Source organism: Sorex araneus, chromosome 1, assembly GCF_027595985.1.
Source record: "Sorex araneus isolate mSorAra2 chromosome 1, mSorAra2.pri, whole genome shotgun sequence".
NCBI classification, from domain to species: Eukaryota; Metazoa; Chordata; class Mammalia; order Eulipotyphla; family Soricidae; genus Sorex; species Sorex araneus.
In genome coordinates, this window is record NC_073302.1 from 388,093,169 (window position 1) to 388,112,534 (window position 19,366).

A 19,366-nucleotide genomic window follows, 5' to 3' on the forward strand; every position below is an offset into this window, starting at 1 on the left:
CAATGAAGAGAGTGGGGTGTTAGTCTACTACTACTGTTCTGTTACCGTTGATATATCTTCAGGTTCATAAGCAGTTTGCTGCTTCTTCATTTGGTGCATATATGTTGGGCTAAGGACTAGAGTAATAGCACAGTGGGTAGGGCGTTTGCCTTGCATGAGGCCGACCCAAGTTCGATTCCTCCGCCCCTCAGAGAGCCTAGCAAGCTACCCAAGGCGTATTCGATATGCCAAAAACACTAACAAGTCTCACAATGGATACGTCACTGGTACCCGCTCGAGCAAATCGATGAGCAATGGGATGACAGTGATGTTGAGTTAAGTCCCTTTTGTAATGTCCATCCCTTTCGCATACTACCTTTATTTGAGAATTGGTACTCAGGAAGTCCAGAGTCCCCAACTAGCAATTCTCAGCTAGCTGGGCTGGCAGTTCAATGTGAAGGCCTAAGGATATAATGCTGCTCAGGGCCTGCAGAACTGAAAATTGTTTGGGCACTCCAGCAGTGCTAGGGGGTCTTTAGGATCACCCTTGTGTTTCTGAGGCCTCCAGGACTGCAACTGACAATCCTTGGAAAACTACTTGGTTCTGGGAACTGAATCTGAGTTGAGCTTAAGCTAGTCGTGTGCCCTAACTTCTGTACTGTCTCCTGGTTCCCTCTCATTCTGTCTCCTGGTTCCCTCTCATTTTCTCGTGTATTTGTTATGCTGTTCCCCTGCATTTTTTTAAGTCTGCCATTAACCTATACAGTGTTATCTAACTGTTCACTCTGAGCCTATGTTTATCATCAGAATTCAAGTGTGCCTCTTATTAGCGGTTAGAAAGTTGAAATTTTTTTTTTCTGATCCATCCAGCTACATTGCCTTTAATGGACGAGTTCAGTACATTGACATTTGGAGAAATTATTGATACAAAGAATTTGTTGGCCTTTAACTATGAGAATTGGGTTATATTTACCATTTGACCTTTGCTTCACATACCCTGACAATGTGCTCAGTGATCACTCCTGGCTAAAGGTCAAACAGGTCAAGGACATGCAAGGTAAGCACTTTACTCAACTATACTATTTACTCACTATACTATCTCTCTGCCCTTTATCCTTTACCGTTTTTGTTTTGGCGGGAAGGGGTGGAGACACCAGCAGTGCTTAGGGCCTACTCCTGGCTCTGCACTCAGAGATCACTTTGGCAAGCTCTGGGGACCAGGTTCCAGGGATCGAATCCAGGTAGGTCACGTATAAGGCAAGCCCCTTAGCCACTGTATCATCGCTCCTGTCCTTTACTTTTTATGTGAGGTTATTCAATATACCTGACAGTTGTCTTAAATTCTCAGTGTCCTCAGCTGTTGTCATTCCTTCAACTGTGAGTGCTAGCCCTTCTTTGGAGGTTCTTTCATTCAACACTTTGTAACATCATTCCATTCTCTTCTTGCTTATCAAGTTTCATATCTGATATGAATCTTACTCCTTTTTCCCTGTCTGTGAGATTTTGCTTTTAACCGGTATGAGTTGTCTGTCTCTGCCTTTGGTTCTTGCCATTATGATTACAGTGTGTCTTAACGTTCTGTTTGAGTTTATTTTGGCACTCTTTGAGCCTCCTGGATCACTACACCAACCTCCTTCTTCAGATTCACGGAGTCCTCAGCAGTTATTTCCTCAATCAGCTATATCCTCTTCTTTCCATCTTTGTTGTCCTAGAAATCCTATGATTTGAAGATTGCCCTCCTGATTTTTTTTTTTTTTGGTCTTCTTTCTATTCCCTCTTTATTGATGGAATTGTATACCTTTTCTTCAAGGCAACTGATTTTGCTTTCATTGTTATCCTTTCTACTGTGAGACTTGCTACCTTATACTACTTTGAATGAGGTGTTTTTTTTTTTATCAGACTCTTTAAGTTTATTCATTCTTTGTTCAATTTTTTCCAAGATCATTAAACATTAAGAGGATGATTATTCTTGTTCCTTTATTTTGGTTTGGGAGCCATACCTATGATGCTCAGGGGGTTACTTTTGGCTCTACACTCAGGAATCACTCCTGGCAGTGCTGGGGGAACCATATGGAATGCAGAGGATTTAACCCAGGCCGCCCACATGCAAGGCAAGCCCCCTACCTGCTGTACTATCGCTCCAGCCCCAGGATTGTTATTCTTAAAGGTCTAGTGTGTAGGTCAGGATCTTGGTGAGTTTTGTCACCATCTGTTTGTTAATGTGGCTGGATTCTTTCTTTCTTTCTTTCTTTCTTTCTTTTTTTTTTTTTTGCATTGTTTCTGGTGCTTTGTCCTCTAAGGGTGAGGGTCAGGCTGCTCACATTTGCTTGGCGCCTCTAAATTTAGTGGGATTTGGCTCCCTCTCTCTCAGCTCCAGCTGCCCTTTGGGGCTACTGTGTTTTCATTTGGGGTGTGGCTCTGTCTGCTGTTATCTCCAGAGGCCTCTCTTACCTTCAGCTTATCTTTCTTTATAAACTATCCTTTTGGCCTCAAAATGGATTAGGGTCTCACAACATTCCCGTCATGTGGCCAGCAGGGAATTCAGGTCTTCCAGTGGCCAGTGCAGTGAGACTATCTGGCTGGGAGTGGTGCAGGGGCTGGGCTCTCTTGGTGTTCCTCACAGCATGGCTGGTGGTGACTAGGGATGACTCGGGTAGCAGGTATGCCAGGAGGGGAGTTGGTGCCAAGATGAGTGCTCTTGACTGATACCAGCTGGCCAGCAGGAGTTTTCTGGAAAGAACCAGGTTTATACTTAAAATATTTTAGTAATGATAAAATTATAACCAGAAAAGTTAGGTTATAGTGTACTCCCGTGTGTGCTGATTTTTTTTCTTATATATATAGGAATTATCCCCAAAACTTGCTGGAAGGGATGGGGTTGCTCCCTGCAGTGGACTTCCTATCAGTTGGTGGGAGCCTGATGATATAGGGAACAGGCAGGCCCTTCCCAATAGGGAAGAGCTGAGCATGAGGTTTCTGAACCCAGGACTTTGCAAATGTTTGATATGTCCTCTACCACTTAATTCTCTCTCCAGTCCTATATATTTTGGTTTCTTTAAATGATTGATTTAACTTTCACAACGTACCCCCTCTGTTGATAATCGTGTTTCCACACATTAAAATTCTCAGCAAGATAGATTAAATTTTTGTGATCATACAGCTGGTTATTTCATATGTCACTGTTTCTGTCTTCAATGTTGCATTTGAAAATGTTTCTAACCCTGATTCTCTGAATAGTCTCTGACTTTAGAACATTTGGCATTCCTACCTGTAAGAAAATTATGTTAAAAACCTAGAGTTTTTTAGCCCAGGTTATTGGGTGCTATCCAATCGCGTGGAAATCTTTCTCAGTATTTGTTGCTTTAGACATTTTTATATTATGTCATTAGCCAGGGAAACCTGGAAATATACATAACATACTGTTTTAAAGGTGGGAAATATTAGTCATTTTTACAGTATTTTTTCTTTTTTTTTTTTTTATTTTGGGGTCCTACCTGGCGATACACAGGGTATCATGCACTCAGGAATCACTCCTGGCAGTGCTCGGGGGACCATATGAGATGCTGGGAATCGAACTCGGGTCAACCACGTGCAAGGCAAACGCTCTACCCACTGTGCTATCGCTCCAACCCCTACTTTAGCTTCTTTTATAATGTTTGTATTAGATTTTAAACTTTAAATAAAAATTAACCTTGATAATAACCATTTCAATTAAAATACTTTTTAGAGGTAAAAGCCACATATGATGTCTGTAGCAAAAGTGAATTTTAATAAAGTGTCTCATTCTACATTGTCATAAAAGAAGAAATTTGCTTTATTTTTTTCTCAGTTTATTTTTGGGGAATTAACTCTAAAATGTGTTGTTCTGCTATTGTAGGTGCAATATAAAAATGTGATTTAATTTTTGTAGACTTACTATACTAAAGCATGCATAATAAAGTTTCACCATTTTAAAACTTTTTAAAATGTATAGTTCAGTGACATGAAGTACATTTATGTTTGTGCAACTGTCATCACTGTCTATTTTCAGAACTTTTTCGCCATCTCAAGTAAAATTCCCTGTACCCATTGTGCCCATTCAACAGTAATTCCCCTCACCTTTTTCCCCTAGCTTCCAGTAACTGTTATTTACTGCATGTCTATTAATTTGCTTATTTTACATTTCTTATGGAAGTAGTATCAGGAAATTTTTTTCTTTCGTGTTTTATCTCACTTGTATATTTCCAAGGTTCTGCATGAGTCAAATTTTTATTTCTTTCTAAGACTGAGTAATATTCCATTGTGTACACACCACATTTTCTTTGTCCATCCATTTAGGATGTTTACACCTTTTTCAGCTATTGTGAATAATGCTATTATGCACACAGGTATCTGGGTCCATGCTTTCATTTTATTTTTATTCATTTGTTTATTTATTTTGCAGTTTCACCTGGCAGGGGAGCGCCTAGATCATATGGCAATTGTGTTAAGTTTTTTGAAAAACCACCAGACTTTTCCAGTTCTTGTGCCATTTTACATTTCCATACAAAAGAGTTCCAGTTACTCTGCATTTTAGCTGTACTCAATATTTTCTGTGTTTTCAGTAATAGCTATTCTAAAATGATATGAAATGGCATCACGCTGTAGTTTTCTTTTTCATTTCCTTAGTGGCCAGCAATGTTAAACATGATTTCGTGTTTTTATTGGACATTTGTTTTGTTTTTGGTTTTGGGCCACACCTGGAAGGTCAGGAATTACTTCTGGCTCTTAGCACAGGACTCCCAGCAAGCTTGGGGAGCTATATACAGTGTCAGCATCAAACCTGCTGTGGCTACATTCAAGGCAGCTCTGACCCCACTTATTGGACATTTGTATATCTTTTGGGGCAATGCCTGCTCTGGTCCTAGTTACATTTTTTAATTGGGTTGTTCTGGTTTTTGTTGTTGTTGTTGTTGTTGTTGTTGTTGTTGTTGTTGCATGTCAGAATTTCTTTATACATTCTGAATATGAATCCCTAATCAGATAAATGATTTTTCAAATAGTTTCTCCCATTCTGTGTGGATTGTTGTCTATTATTTGAGTCTTCTTTGGTACAGATAGAAAGAAGTACTATTTTTTTCTTGCTGCCTGTGCATAATTTAACTTTTTATTTTAATTTTCAACTACATTTGCTATCAATATGGTATAGTATTTCCTAAGATTGAAGATAAGGTAGACTAAGCAAATGGATTCAGAGTTTAGATCTCTTTCTAATTTCTTAGTTTGTCAGTAAGCCTTATGCTGTCACCCTTTACAGGATAAGTGGGTTTTACTAACTGTAGAATAGCTTATCGTGCTATCCTACAGTAAATAAGAAGTATCATAATTTTTGTTAAATTACTGATACATTTTCTGGGCCTGAGAGATGGCACAGTGACAGTATTAGGGCTCTTAGCCTTGCGTGCAGTGCATCCTGGTTCAATCCCACAGCACTGCATATGTTCTCCTGAGTACAGCTGGGTTTGGACCAAACACCGCCCCAAAAAAGACACCCCACATTTTCTATTAAAGAACATTCTTATTCATCTCCAAGTTGTAGGCTGTTAAGTTTAATTTTTGTATAAAAGAGTTGGTTAGATTGTGCTTAGTTGAATAAAGTATGCATTTAAAATGAAGATTTCTTGCTATCTAAAAGCTTTAGCATTTTTAATGGAATTAATTTTTGTTCTTTCTTTAAGGCCTATATGAACCCCATAGCGATGGCCAGATCAAGGGGTCCAATCCAGTCTTCAGGGCCAACAATCCAAGATTATTTGAATCGACCAAGGCCTACCTGGTATTTGTAAAATAATTTACATATTTTTAATTTACATGAGATTTTAACAAACTTTCAAAAGGTTATTGCTAGAACTTTATAGATTGTCAAGCAGTTGTTATTATATAATGCTTTAAGTAGTATTTGATGTATGCTTTCTTTTGAGTATGTGAAACACATGCAAGAATATTAAAAGAAATTTTAACCCCCACAGCTAATGCATTACTTGACAACCTTTTTATACTTATCTTTTTATTATTCCCTGAAAGATACCTTGCAGTATTCTAAGCTATGTAAAATGAATGGCTAGGCCAGAGAGGTGGTTCAGCAGGCTGGAACTTCTGCTTTGCAATAATCGAAGCCCAGGCTTGATCCCTGGCACCACATATGGTTCACTAGCACTCCCATGACTCATCCTCCCCAAATGCTACACTAGGAGTGACCCCTGTCAGGTGTGGCTCAAAAAACAACAATATTTATTTATGGAATTTGAATAGCTTCACCGTTTCTTCATTTGTAAGTTAGGAAGTTGTAATATTAGGCTTTTGGTTTTATCTGCTGGCTTTTCAATGCTTTAGGATGTTGCATTTTTAAGTATTTGTCTTAAAATATTGTTTATTATTTGCCTGAAACTCAATCATGAATAACTTTGCAAATGTCTCAGTGGAAAAAAGTTTTTTAAGTACAAAATAAAACACAGTTTAAGTTATTAGCTTCAGAATTCTTCCAAGTATCTCTGAAAGCTGGGTAACTATAGCTGAGAAAGGGAATTCTTCCTTTGAGTATAACAGGAAGTGAGTCATGTTCACAAGTGCTGTTGTTAATCATTGTAGCATAACAAAATAAATTTTCTCCAAGTAAAGTGATTTATTTTCATATTTGGAGAAAAAGAAATGAATCTTAAAGGGAGAATGCTCAAGCAAGTGCTTGTGTGTCAGAGATACCCCAGAGAGTCCTCAGGTTGGACATCTCACTAGAAGAACAAGGTGGTTGTACTTGTGAGTTAGATTTATTACAGTGGAAGAATATTTACCATAATCAACAGTGGAAAAAGCCAATGTGAGATAAAGGACCAGAGAGACCTGGCATAGGATTCCAGCTTTCTTTCCTCTAAAGACAAGATAGGGCTCACTTACTTCTTTTGGGCAACCAGTTATGAAAGCACATGTGAGGTGTTGGAGCCAGAAAGTTACTACAGACTCAGTGCCCACCCACCCTTTTTATTGACCACTGGTTAACCTCTGCCTATCAGATGTCAAAATTCCCAGAAGGCAAACAGGTGTTAAATGGTAGTGTTTTTGCAATTAATAAGTACCAAGACTTTCTATTTTCTCCCTCCATATTGGTTCTTCCAAGCAGTGCTCAAAGAAATCTGAGAGATACTTATAGATTTTTTTTTTCTTTTGGGGTCATACCCAATGATGCTCTAAAGTTACTCCTGGCTCTTCGCTCAGGAATTACTCCTGACAGTGCTTGGGGGACCATATGGGATGCTGGGGATTGAACCCAGGTCATCCGCGTGCAAGGCAAACACGCTACTCACTATACTATCACTCCAGCCCCGTCATAGAGATTCTTAACCTGATACTGTTTGGACCTACTGTTTTGGGCACCACTTGGGGAACTATGTAACACCCCAAATAGAGGCTGGAACTTCTACATGCCAGGCATGCATACACTCTAACATTTGAACTATCTTCCACACCCACAGTGAGTGCTCTTGTCTTAAGGAAATTATAAAAATCCTACAATCTGGGCCAGAGAGATAGAATAATAGTTAACATGCCTTGCACAAAGCTATCCTGGTTCAATCCCCAGCATCCTGTAAGATCCCCTGAGAACAGGGCCCAAATCACCCACCACCACTATGCCCCAAAAAAGAACCCTGAAATTCAAGTTTTCTTTTTTATTGTTTGTTTGTTTCTTCTTTTTGGGTTTTGTTGTTGTTGTTGTTGTTGTTTTTATTGAAATTCAAGTTTCTTACACTAGCTGGGACTTTTTTTTTCTTTTTTTTCTTGGGGGTCACACCTGGTGATGCTCAGGGTTTACTCCTGGATTCGCACTCAGGAATTACTTCTGGCGGTCCTGGGGGAACAATATGAGATGCTGGGAATCCAACACGAGTCAGCTGCTTGGAAGGCAAACTCCCTACCTGCTGTACTATCCCTCCAGCCCCTAGGACTAATCTTATATGCAAACCTTTCTAAATAAGTAGTTGGGCATGCTACACTATTAATTCTTTTTTATATATATAAAACAGGAATTACATATAAAATGGGTGAGTCTATAATAGAATTTAGTTAAGTAATTCACTCAAAGACTTTAGCTCACCTTAATATTGAAACTATAAGCTTTGTGACATTAGGCCAATTTCAACTTCAGCATTTTATCTGTGAAAGGGGGTACTAATATACCATATCATTGTTTTTCACTCAATAATAGTTTCCTTAAATGTTGATAAGGAAGGGGGGAAGCAATAGTACATAGGGTAGGTAGGGAACTTGCCTTGGCACGCTGCCAACCTGGGTTCCATCCCCCGCATCCCATATGGTACCCTGAGCACTGCCAGTAGTGATTCTTGAATGTAGAGCCAGGAGTAACCTCTGAGCACTGTCATATGTGACAGAAAAACAAAAAGATATGTTGATAAGGGAAAAAAATCCTAGCCAGTTTGAATTTAAATAGTAATTTTGGAAAACCTATTTTATTGTATGTTGTTTCTGTTAAAACCAGTTTCCAGGAAGCTGTTCATGTTAAGTGAGGACTTTATGTGTTACATTTTCTCATAGAATTGTAAGGCTGAAAAGAAAATATACTTAATATAGTTCCCAATGTATATAATGTTTCTGTGCATTGACTTTTAAAAGTTACATTTTGGGTCTGGAAACATGTTTATGGGTAGTACACAGGTAGGGCTCTTGCCTTGCATGCAGCCAACCTAGGTTTAATCCCCAGCAGCCCATATGGTTCTCTGAACATCGCTAGGGAATGATTCCTGAGCACAGAGCCAGAAGTAAGCCTTGAGCACTGTGGATGTGGCCCAAAAGGCAAAAAAAAAAAGAAGAATTTTATTTCATGTTTCTAGGAGGAGTGATTAGTGTTACTTGACAAACTTTATTTTATATTTTTAATAATCCACTAGTGCTTTATAGTTTTTATTTTTCATTTGTATTTAACACCATGATTTACAAAGTTGTTCATTATACAGTTGTTTCATACATTCAGTGTTCCAGCATCAACTACCACCAATGTGACCTTCCCTCCACCAATGTACCATTTCCCACCCACCCCCATAAGCCTGCCCCTTTAGCTGGCACAAATTTACTTCATACTGCTTGTTAAAACCAAGTGATAAGTAAAGTTTTCCAAAAAATAGATGATTATTAAATAACTTTGTGATAATTGTTATGTCTTACAATGTTGTTTCTAAAGTCATTGAGGATTTACTAAATTGGTTGGTGCTAGTTGAGCCTTCTGTTACTGCTTTCATTCATTGAGCTTGATGCGCCTGTACAACTTCCCCATCAAATTTGCTGTACTCCTAGTTAGTACTGTGAAGTTTGAAGTACACAGCCTCGCACTCCAGGAGCTGTGAAGCTGAGACAATATGGTAGGTTGGCATCTTGATGAAACTCATTCGTGGAATGGGGCCATTTATATACCAAAGGATGATGGGTGTAGGGGCAGGAAGAGTAATTTGCCTCTTCCCCTCCCCTCCACCTCCCATTCTGAGAAAGCCAGAGTTCTCAACCCCAAAGATCAATCTACCTAGGACAATGCAGCGGCTTGGTGTCTCTTCCTAATAAACTTAATTTTGATAACATTTTAATGATGTAAACAAAGATTAAAATGTACTGGCACTTGGAAATGGAGGTTTATTAGGTTATTAAGAAAAGTTTATGTAAATTTTGGTTTTTATAATCACCCATCTATGAATGCTTAAAAATTTGTATATTCTGTCTTTCAAGGGAAGAAGTAAAAGAACAATTAGAAAAGAAAAAGAAAGGCTCCAAGGCATTGGCAGAATTCGAAGAAAAAATGAATGAGGTTTGTAATAAAAAAAATGAAATTATTTAAAACTAAACCAAAAGCTTAAGCATTGCTATATAGGTTAAAGGTTGGGTTGGGGGAAGACCTGTATCTTAGAAATCTTCTTACTAAATTGAATATAGGCTCATACAATTTTTTTAACACAATATTTTATTTGTTGATTGGTAGTAGGAGTAGAGCCCAGGGCCTCATACATGCAAAGTATGTGCTCTATCACATTTTTTAAAAATTATTAATAACTTTTTTAAAAGCAAAAAATTACACTTTTCCAAATTTTTTTGTAAATTTCAGTTATTATAACTTAGGTTACATGTTTACAATAGTATTAATATTTAAGGTTTTGATGTACAGAGTCACCTCACCTTGTCACCACCAAAGTGCTCAATATTTTCCACAAATAGCCTTATATTACCTCTAGTCTACCTCATTCCTTTCTCCCTCTCCTGCATCCCTAATTTCCCTTGCTATTCTCAGTTCTGTAATCCAAGGCCATGAGTTTGATATTATTTGATATAATCTGTTCTCATGTTTCTCTATAGCACAAATGAGTGTGATTATCTAATTTTGTGCACCTGATTTATTTCACCTAACATAATAGCTTCCTTCAGTTCCATCCAGGTTGCAGCAAATAATGCAATTTCTTTAACCTTTCATCTGTGGTTGGACATTTGTCCTGTTCCATACCCTATTATACTTCAGAAGACTGATTAACATCAGTATGCATGCATCTTTTCAAATCAGTATTTTTGTGTTTTAGGGGAGAGAGGCCAAAAAGTGCAATCATTGGGTTCATATGGGAATTCTGTTCTTAAATTTTTTGGAAATCTGCATACTGTTTTCTATAGAGGTTGAACCAGACAACATTCTCACCAAAAGTGAATGAGATTCATTTTTTACCACATTTCGACCAACACTATTAGTTTTCATCTTTTTTTAATTTATTTAATTATTTATTTTTTTGCTTTTTGGGTCACACCCAGCGATGCTCAGGGATCACTCCTGGCTCTGCACTCAGGAATTACTCCTGGCAGTGCTTGGGGGACCATATGGGATGCTGGGAATCGAAGCTGGGTCGGCCGAGTACAAGGCAGACGCCCTACCCGCTGTGCTATCACTCCAGCCCCAGTTCTCATCTTTTTAACACATGCCTTTCTCATTAGTGTGAGATATTTTGTTGTTTTTTAATTTCTGTAAATATATGATTTTTTTTTTTTTTAAAGAATTAACCATCATATAGTAAGTTAGGCTCTTGCCTTCTCTCCCCACTGCCCCTATGTTCCTTTACTATTCTGGAAATTCCATGGTGTTGGGTTGTTTTATTTTTTAATGTGTTTATTTTGTTGTGGGCCACACCCAGTGGTGTTCAGGGCTTATTCCTGGCTCTGCACTCACGGATCACTCCTGGTGATGCTCTGGAAGCCACATGGAGTGCTGGGGATGAACCTAGGACAGCCATATGCAAGGCAAGCACCTTCTCCACTGTACTATTGCTCCTGCCCCAGATGTTTGTGTTTTTATTGGAGACTTGTATGAAGTATTTCAGTCATGGTATAAATCACTTTTTCACTGTCTGAAAATAATCATTTTGTTAAAAAGCAGAATTACTCTCTCAAAATATAGTGATAGTACATACTCCTCTTAAAACATAGTGAGAATTTCTGTCTCAATAATCTCTTTGAAAAGAGCTAGTAGGACTGTAACACGCAAAAAAGGTCTCAGGGGGTGGGAGTGAGGAATGACTTCACCATTTACACAAAAATTAACCCACAGTGAATTAAATTCTTAGATATTAGGAACTGGATAGCATAAAATACATAGAAACATAAATGATACACTTTAGGACCTCAATATCAAAACAGTTTTAGAGACAACACCCATCACATCGGAAACTAAAGGAAAACCAAGTGAATGCATCAAATTTAAAGGAAGCTACAAAAGGAAGCTACTACCCCCAAAAAGCAACCTAGCATTTGGAAGTGGTTATTTATGTATCACATATCCAACAAGGGGTTGATATCCAAAATACAGAAGTAGATAATCAAATACATGTAAAATACCTGAATAGATTCTTCTTCAAAGAAAATACACAGATGTCACTCAAGTGATAGAGCACATGCCTTATAGGTTGAGTCTTAAATTTGATCCCTGGCACCATATGATCTTCACACACACACTTTTCCACCTACACTCCACTGCCAGTTATAGCCTTGGTGGCTCCACTGGGAGTGGCAAGTAATTATAATGATGGCATGTACACATGGCTTACAGAAACAAAAAGATACTCAACATTTCTCTTTGTTAGGGACAGACAAACCAAAATTGTGATGAGCTCTTTCATCTTGGAGAGAACAGCTTGTCCAAAAGATCAGAAAGAACTAGTATTGGCAAAAATGTGGAGAAAGGGGAACTTCGGTACACTGTTGGTGGGAATGTAAATTGGTAAAGCTTCTATGGAAAACAGTATTGAGGTTAAATGGAGTACCACATGATCCAGCAACCCCTCTTTGAGGCATTTATTGGAACAATATGAAAACACGAATTTGAATGGATGTTTGCTCTCCTGTGTTCATTAGGAGAATCATTCACAATAGCCAAAACATGAAATGAGGCTAAATGGTTATCAAGCAGGTGGTCGGATGAAGAAGCAATGAGGTGTATATATACCCTGTAGGATACTACTTTGCTGTTAAAAAATAAATAAATAAATTTAAAAGATGAAATTGTACTCTTTGGGGCAAAAAGTTGGATTTTGGAGTTATTCTATGTGAAATAGGTAGCAAATTAACAGGTTGGAAACAACAGAACTAACTTCTTGAATTGGTGAAGACTGTAATCCTTACCTAAGGAAAGGAGAAAGGGCAGTAGGAGAATTGAGTGTAAGATCTTTTAGTGGTGAGGTGGCATGGGAACTTCGGTAATAGAAGTGATGACAGTGGCATGAAGGTAGAGATGTGAGGCTAAATTCCTGAAATTCAATACTATCATGAAAAAAATTTAAGTTAGTTGAAGCTTCTCTAGTGATGGCTTTATCAGAGGTTCCCAAATTTACTTCACTGCTACTCCTTTTTAAGGGGGAAAAAAAATTCACTTAGTGCCCCCTGGAAATCTCTCTTCTTTTCACACAGACAGGGGACATATTCCAATTTGTACTTGTGCTTCTTACCTGCCCCCCCCAACACACACACCAAATCATTTCAGCACTCTTCCTCCCTCAGCCCCCCCAACCTCAGGGGCTATGTTACATTTTGGGAAACAATGGGCTCTAATAACTGGGATGTTTGACATAATTAAGACTGAGATGGGTGAGAGGCAGTAGAAGATGCAGAATAGGAAGTAGTAGTGTTTTTGTGCTCTGTATGAGGCATCAATGACATAGATAGGCTTTGATGGTTTGTATAACCTTGTTGCAGAACTGGAAGAAAGAACTAGAAAAACACAGGGAGAAATTATTAAGTGGAACTGAAAGCTCATCCAAAAAGAGACAGGTAAGATCAATTTTAGTTGTTGGGATTTATTTATTTTTTAATAGGCTGTACCCAGTGGTAAGTGGTATTGGGGTGGGGGGGCCGGCGGTGCGGTGGGCTGGGGTGTGAACCTGACAGTTCTATATTCAAGTTAGGCGTCAAGTTCTGGACTCATCCAGGCTGGCTGTATGCTCTGTCAGTTGAACCATCATTCCAGCCCTTGTTAATTGCTATTGTTTGTTTATTTGTTTGGGGGGCCTCCCAAGGGCCTGGTGCCCCTCCCAGAAATTCTCTACTAGCTGGGTTCATGATGCCATATGAGCACCTTGGAAATATGGTTGTGCTAAAGTTCTGGGAAATGCCTTGGCTACCCTGGCAGTGCTCAAGGGACCGTCTGGTGCCAGGAATTTCATGAATCGAAATCAGTTGGGGTTAGCTTCCTGCAAGGCAAGTGCCTTAACCCATGTGCAATCTCTCTGACCCCAGTGCTGCCCTTCTTAATCTTGCATTTTGGTTTCCATAATAGTGCTATGTCCTACTATTAATAAATACATTTTACAATAATTCATTACATCAGCATTCTAACACCAGACCCACCACCATCACACCTTACCACCACAATTATTTTGAGTTTTCCCACCACCTCCCAAGCCTGCTCCAAAGGCAGATCCTAAATAATATGTTTTGTATTGCTTATTAAGAGTAATTCACGGGACTGGAGTGATAGCACAGCGGGTAGGGCGTTTGCCTTGCACACAGCCGACCCGGGTTGATTCCCAGCATCCCATATGGTCCCCTGAGCACCACCAGGGGTGATTACTGAGTGCATGAGCCAGGAGTGACCCCGGTGCATTGCTGGGTGTGACCCAAAAAGCAAAAAAAAAAAAAAAAAGAATAATTCACTAAAAATGATCCAAAAAGGTTTCCTTAGAGGAAAGTGAATGAAGGTTGTAGTATCTCACCCTGGAGTTGTTAAGCACTTGTATAAGAGATTACTGACATGTTGTTACAGGTTGTATAGGTTGAGTCTTATGTGCTAATATACGTACGTACATATGTAAGTATGTATGTATGTATTATATGTATATGTGTGTGTATATATATATTTTTAATGAGATTGGTTGCCTTCTACTTTTCCCCCCATTGAATGTGGTGTGCTACTCTTCTTGCATCAGTCGCTTAGAGAATGAAATGTCTCGTAGCTGCAAGTAAATACATATTTAAAAATGTTTCATTAATTGGGATTTGTATTTTGTTTGCTTTTAGAGAAAGAAAAAAGAAAAGAAGAAATCTGGTAGGGTGAGCAAAAGTTTTCCATTTTTCTAAATGTTATAATTAGCCTACAATGAAAAGAGTAAGACTAATTTATAACCTCCATACATAACTCTAGATGAGGCAAGGACCCTGGAGGTTCTTTGTAATGATGGATGGTATTGGTATTAGTGATAAAAAAGAAAGGTAACATCCACTTTATAACATAACTCCACTACTAAAGAAGGAAAGTTTAATTAGTCTTGTTATTTTATTGAAACTTTTTGTTGGGCGGGGGGTGGGGTAGGGTGATGGTGAAAAGGATAGAATATTTTATATGTCAGTATATAAGTTCTTATTTTATATGTCAGTATATAGCATCTGTTTCTTAGACATTACATTGGTATAAATATTTGAAAGACTTTGTAAAAGAAAAAAAATTCTGCATCTCACAAGCTTTAATTGTTTTGTGCTTGGTCAAGTATTCATCTTCTTCTTCATCAAGCTCTGATTCTTCCAGCAGTTCTTCAGATTCTGAAGATGAGGTAAGATTTGCATGAAATAAATCCACTGTTTGTATTGACAAGAAGAAATCCACTGCAAAATATTTTTTCTCAAAAAGCTTGCTTCCAGGTATTGATTAGTTATCCATTACTGAGAGTACTCACTTAAGTAAATAGATAATTAAACATTAACTTAACAAACATGTTAATTCCTCTATGGACAACCTGGTGAAGTAATTGTTACCCCACTTTAAGAAATATTTAGGTAACTAAATTTATTTTGTAAATTTAAAAATACCAGTATAGGAAATAGACCTGAAAATCTAAAATGCTCTTAGGAATTTCACGTAATTCGAATCACTTGCCTTTTTCTTTAAGTTTTTTTATAGAGAATTGATGTTAACGAAATATACCAGTTACATTTTTGAAACTAAATGAAAATGTCTGAAATATTTTCTATAGGATAAGAAACAAGGGAAAAGGAAAAGGAAAAAGAAGAATCGTTCACATAAATCTTCTGAAAGCTCCATGTCAGACACTGAATCAGATAGTAAGGTAAAATTACTTAAGTTATCAAACTTTGGATAGTGAAGGCATTTAATTAGCATGCTTCTTTTAGATTTTAATTTGGCCCCAAGTTATATTCGGGATACTTTTTTTTTTTAATAATTTGCCTATGGCACTCAATTGATCTGCGTAATAATTTTTTTTGTTTTAATTGTTCTCTAAGTACTTCTGCATCTATGTCTCCAAGTTTCAACATTTTCATGACACATTTATTTTCCCATTTTAGCAGACGTTATTTTCCCATTTTAGTAAACCCTATTTTAAAATGAAATCTTAAAGCCATACAGCTAGTAATGAAATTGGAAATTGAATGTATATTTCTGATATATGGACATGTGTCTTTTCTAAGATATAATAGTTAAATGTTCCCTGCTATCCAAAATTAATACTTATTTCTCAAAACTGTCTAAAAAGTACGTAGAATATGACAGTGTAGTGTAGTATAGTATAGTATAGTATAGTATAGTATAGTATAGTATAGTATAGTATAGTATAGTATAGTATAGTATAGTATAGTATAGTATAAATGGTGCTTGCCTTGCATGTAGCTGACCAAGGTTCAATCTCCTATACTCCATATATGCTCCTATGGTCCCCAGAACCCACTAGGAATGATCCTTAAGCACAGAACTAGGAATAAGCTCTGAGCACTGTGAGTGTGGCACAGAAACAAAACAAGAAAGGTACAGATGCAGTTGCAGAAAAATGTAGTTTTCTGAATCCCATTTCAGAGTCTCATTTACAGAAACTTCTTTTTAGCCTATATCCTATGATCCTAATACAAGGTGTCTATGCACTATACTTTGTTAAACACTTCCTAGAGTTTTCGATATTATGGCTCATATCCACTATCTCTAATGGAGCACTTTCGACTTAATGCACTTTTTTTTTTCTTTTTGGGTCACACCTAGCATTGCACAGCTTACCCCTAAGTAGCCTCCAAGCACCACTGGCTCTGCACTCAGGAATTACTCCTGGCGGTGCTGGAGGACCATATGGGATGCAGGAGATCAACCGGGTTGGCCATGTGCAAGGCAAACGCCCTACCTGCTGTGCTATCACTCCAGCCTCTAAATGCCTATTTTTTTAGAAAGTATTTAGTAAATGTCAATTTCCTTTGTCTTCTTTAGCTAAGGAGCTAGTTTAATAATAGAGATAGTTAACATTTATTGAATACCTATTATGTGTTAAATAGTTCTAAACATTTGACAATAAATAAACTTACTTTCTAATAAATCTATGGTGGGGGTATAAAAACTAAGGGAATCAGGTGAAAATTCATTCCTCTCTTTTATAAGGGTACTATAGAAATCAAGTTGATATCTGAGCATATTGTGACTCAAAACCCCAGAATATATGAGTAGCCAAAAACTGGCAATGTCATACAGTTTGTTTTCTACTCTTTTTTACAGCAGGCAAATTTGACATAATAAAATTAACTAAAGTGTATAGGTTCTTGGATAAACTTACATGTTGTAATATGATTTCTGTAACTGCTGTTGTAGAGATATTTTCAGATTGCATATTATAAACAATGTTATTTTAGTTGTTACATATTTTTAGGTGCACATGTGATGTGTAATCAGATGAAAAGTTTTCTTGACCTTATAAGCATATATATTCAGCGTACATTGTCTCATTTTCAGAATAAAACTCTGGAATTAAAGTTAAGAGTAAATCACTTCTTTTGTATTTTTGTTTTGGGGCCACATCCAGTGGTGCTCGGGGGTTACTCCCTGCTCTGCATTCAGTAACCATCCTGGCTGTGCTCAGGATGAGATGTTTGGGATTAAACCTGGGTCCCCTGTGTGCAAAGGAAATGCCTTATCCACTCACTGTACTCTCTCTCCAGCACAAAGAGTAAATCATTGTTTTGTTTTTAACCTTAAAACTATGATGCCGTCCCTCTTATATTTAAAATTACATGTTTTAAATATATATTTGTAGGGTCAGGAGTTGTATAGAACAGCAAGTTAGACAAATGCCTTGCGTAGACCTAACCAGGTTCGATTTCTGACACCTCGTACAGTTCTCTAACCCACCAAGAGTGCTCCCTAAGGGTAGAACCAGGAGTAAGACCAGAGCATAGGTAGGTGTGACCCCAACACAGAACTAAACATGTATTTGTGTGTGGCCAAAGAGGTAGTTCAGAGAGCTCGTGTGCTTGCTTCACATGCTACAGACCAGATTTGATCCTCTGCACCACATGCTTTTCCAGCACTGCCAGGAGCTGACCCCTAAGTAGCCCCCAAGCACCACTGGTTGGTTCTTGACCCTAAAACAAACAGGAAAGAAATAAATAAATATATGTTCATTGTTGTTTAGGATAGTTTGAAAAAGAGAAAGAAGTCAAAGGATACGACTGAAAAAGAAAAGGTAATGATAATTTTATATTACCTTAAAATATTATGTCATTCAGTATTTTATTTGCTTCAAGAAATTTTTGCTATTGGGGTAGGAATTTACCTGTGCCTTAAGCCTCAGAACTCAAACTTTTTACTGCATAATTAAGAATAACAAGAAGGGATAGACCATGAGCAAAGTTTATGTACAATGAACAAAGAATAACATACAGAAAACAAAAAATTTAGTGATATTCTTAATACCGTTGTAAACCATGGTAGCCCCCCAATTTTTTTTACTTGGGGGGGGGAATTCTGTCATTGGACTACACCCCTTCTGCCAAAAAGGAAAGTAATAATAATTAGAGGGATCTGAAATACACAGAAAAATTGGTAAAATGTATATTCAGGCAATTCTAAAATAAAATAGGAACTGTTTCAACAATCTGAAATTGGTAAGTTTAATGAAGGAACCTGATGAGGAGACTTCTTCATAAAATGTGATTCATAATTGAGTGAACTAGAAATAGTTGTAAGGATAGTGGAATGGAGCAAGAAAATCATTTGGATGAAGGCTACTTTGATTTAGTCTTTATTATTAGATATTATTAGATAAAGATTCTACACTTACATTCTCTTCTACTGTTTTGACTTTGTTTTTAGTAACAAAGAACCCATATGCTTCCCCTCCAGAAGGAGGGGAGATTGATGAAATAAATTGTGACATATATTTTCAGTGAATGTCAAAGGTGAACCATGCATGACAATGTAGTAGGCATGGAAAGATGCTATTGGGTGAGAAGAACAGGTTTCAAAAAGCAAGTGATAATATAAAGTTATTATCCAGTTGTCATCCTGTTCATCAGTTTGCTCCAGCGGGCACCAGTAACATCTCCATTGTGAAACTTGTTATTACTGTTTTTGGCATATGGAATACGCCACAAGTAGCTTGCCAGGCTCTGCCGTGCGGGCGGAATAATCTCGGTAGCTTGCCGGGCTCTCTCAGAGGAATCAAACCCAGGTCAGCCGAATGCAAGGCAAATGCCCTACCTGCTGTGCTATCGCTCCAATCATACTATATAAAAAAAGTTTCACATCTTTTGTTCTATGTAACATTAGGTGGTAAGCATTTTGTCCATTGTGTGGTTTTGTTTTTATTGTTTTGAACTAATTCAAACAGAGGAAAACATATATAGGAAATAATAAAATAGCACTTGACTTATTTACTCTGTAATCTTGATAAACACTAATATTTTACTATGCTTCGTATGCTTTTGAAACCTTTTAATTTTTAACATATATATGTAAGTACTCCAGTCTCATCCCCTTCTTCTGCAGAGATGGGCATTTTCTCATCCAGACTATTAAGATGAAGATTTTTTAATTGAGTCACTATAAGATACTTAATTTATAGTTAAAAAGTTGTTCATTTTTGGA

The 19,366-nt window shown here is 37.5% G+C and overlaps 1 protein-coding gene across 10 annotated transcripts in view; it reads left to right on the forward strand.

Moving 5' to 3' along the window:
* The window catches only part of FAM133B (family with sequence similarity 133 member B), a 36,999-nt gene that overhangs the window by 8,822 nt on the left and 8,811 nt on the right, over positions 1 to 19,366 (forward strand). For 7 of the 10 annotated variants that reach the window (XM_055118282.1, XM_004602177.3, XM_055118261.1 and 4 more), the window contains exons 2-8: positions 5,676 to 5,773; positions 9,721 to 9,799; positions 13,213 to 13,287; positions 14,533 to 14,565; positions 15,000 to 15,062; positions 15,483 to 15,575; positions 17,913 to 17,963. In XM_055118282.1, coding sequence (XP_054974257.1) covers positions 5,676 to 5,773; positions 9,721 to 9,799; positions 13,213 to 13,287; positions 14,533 to 14,565; positions 15,000 to 15,062; positions 15,483 to 15,575; positions 17,913 to 17,963 — 492 coding nt within the window. The remainder of the gene's footprint in view (positions 1 to 5,675; positions 5,774 to 9,720; positions 9,800 to 13,212; positions 13,288 to 14,532; positions 14,566 to 14,999; positions 15,063 to 15,482; positions 15,576 to 17,912; positions 17,964 to 19,366) is intronic. The other 3 variants (XM_055118273.1, XM_055118306.1, XM_055118312.1) reach the window with 2 other exon arrangements.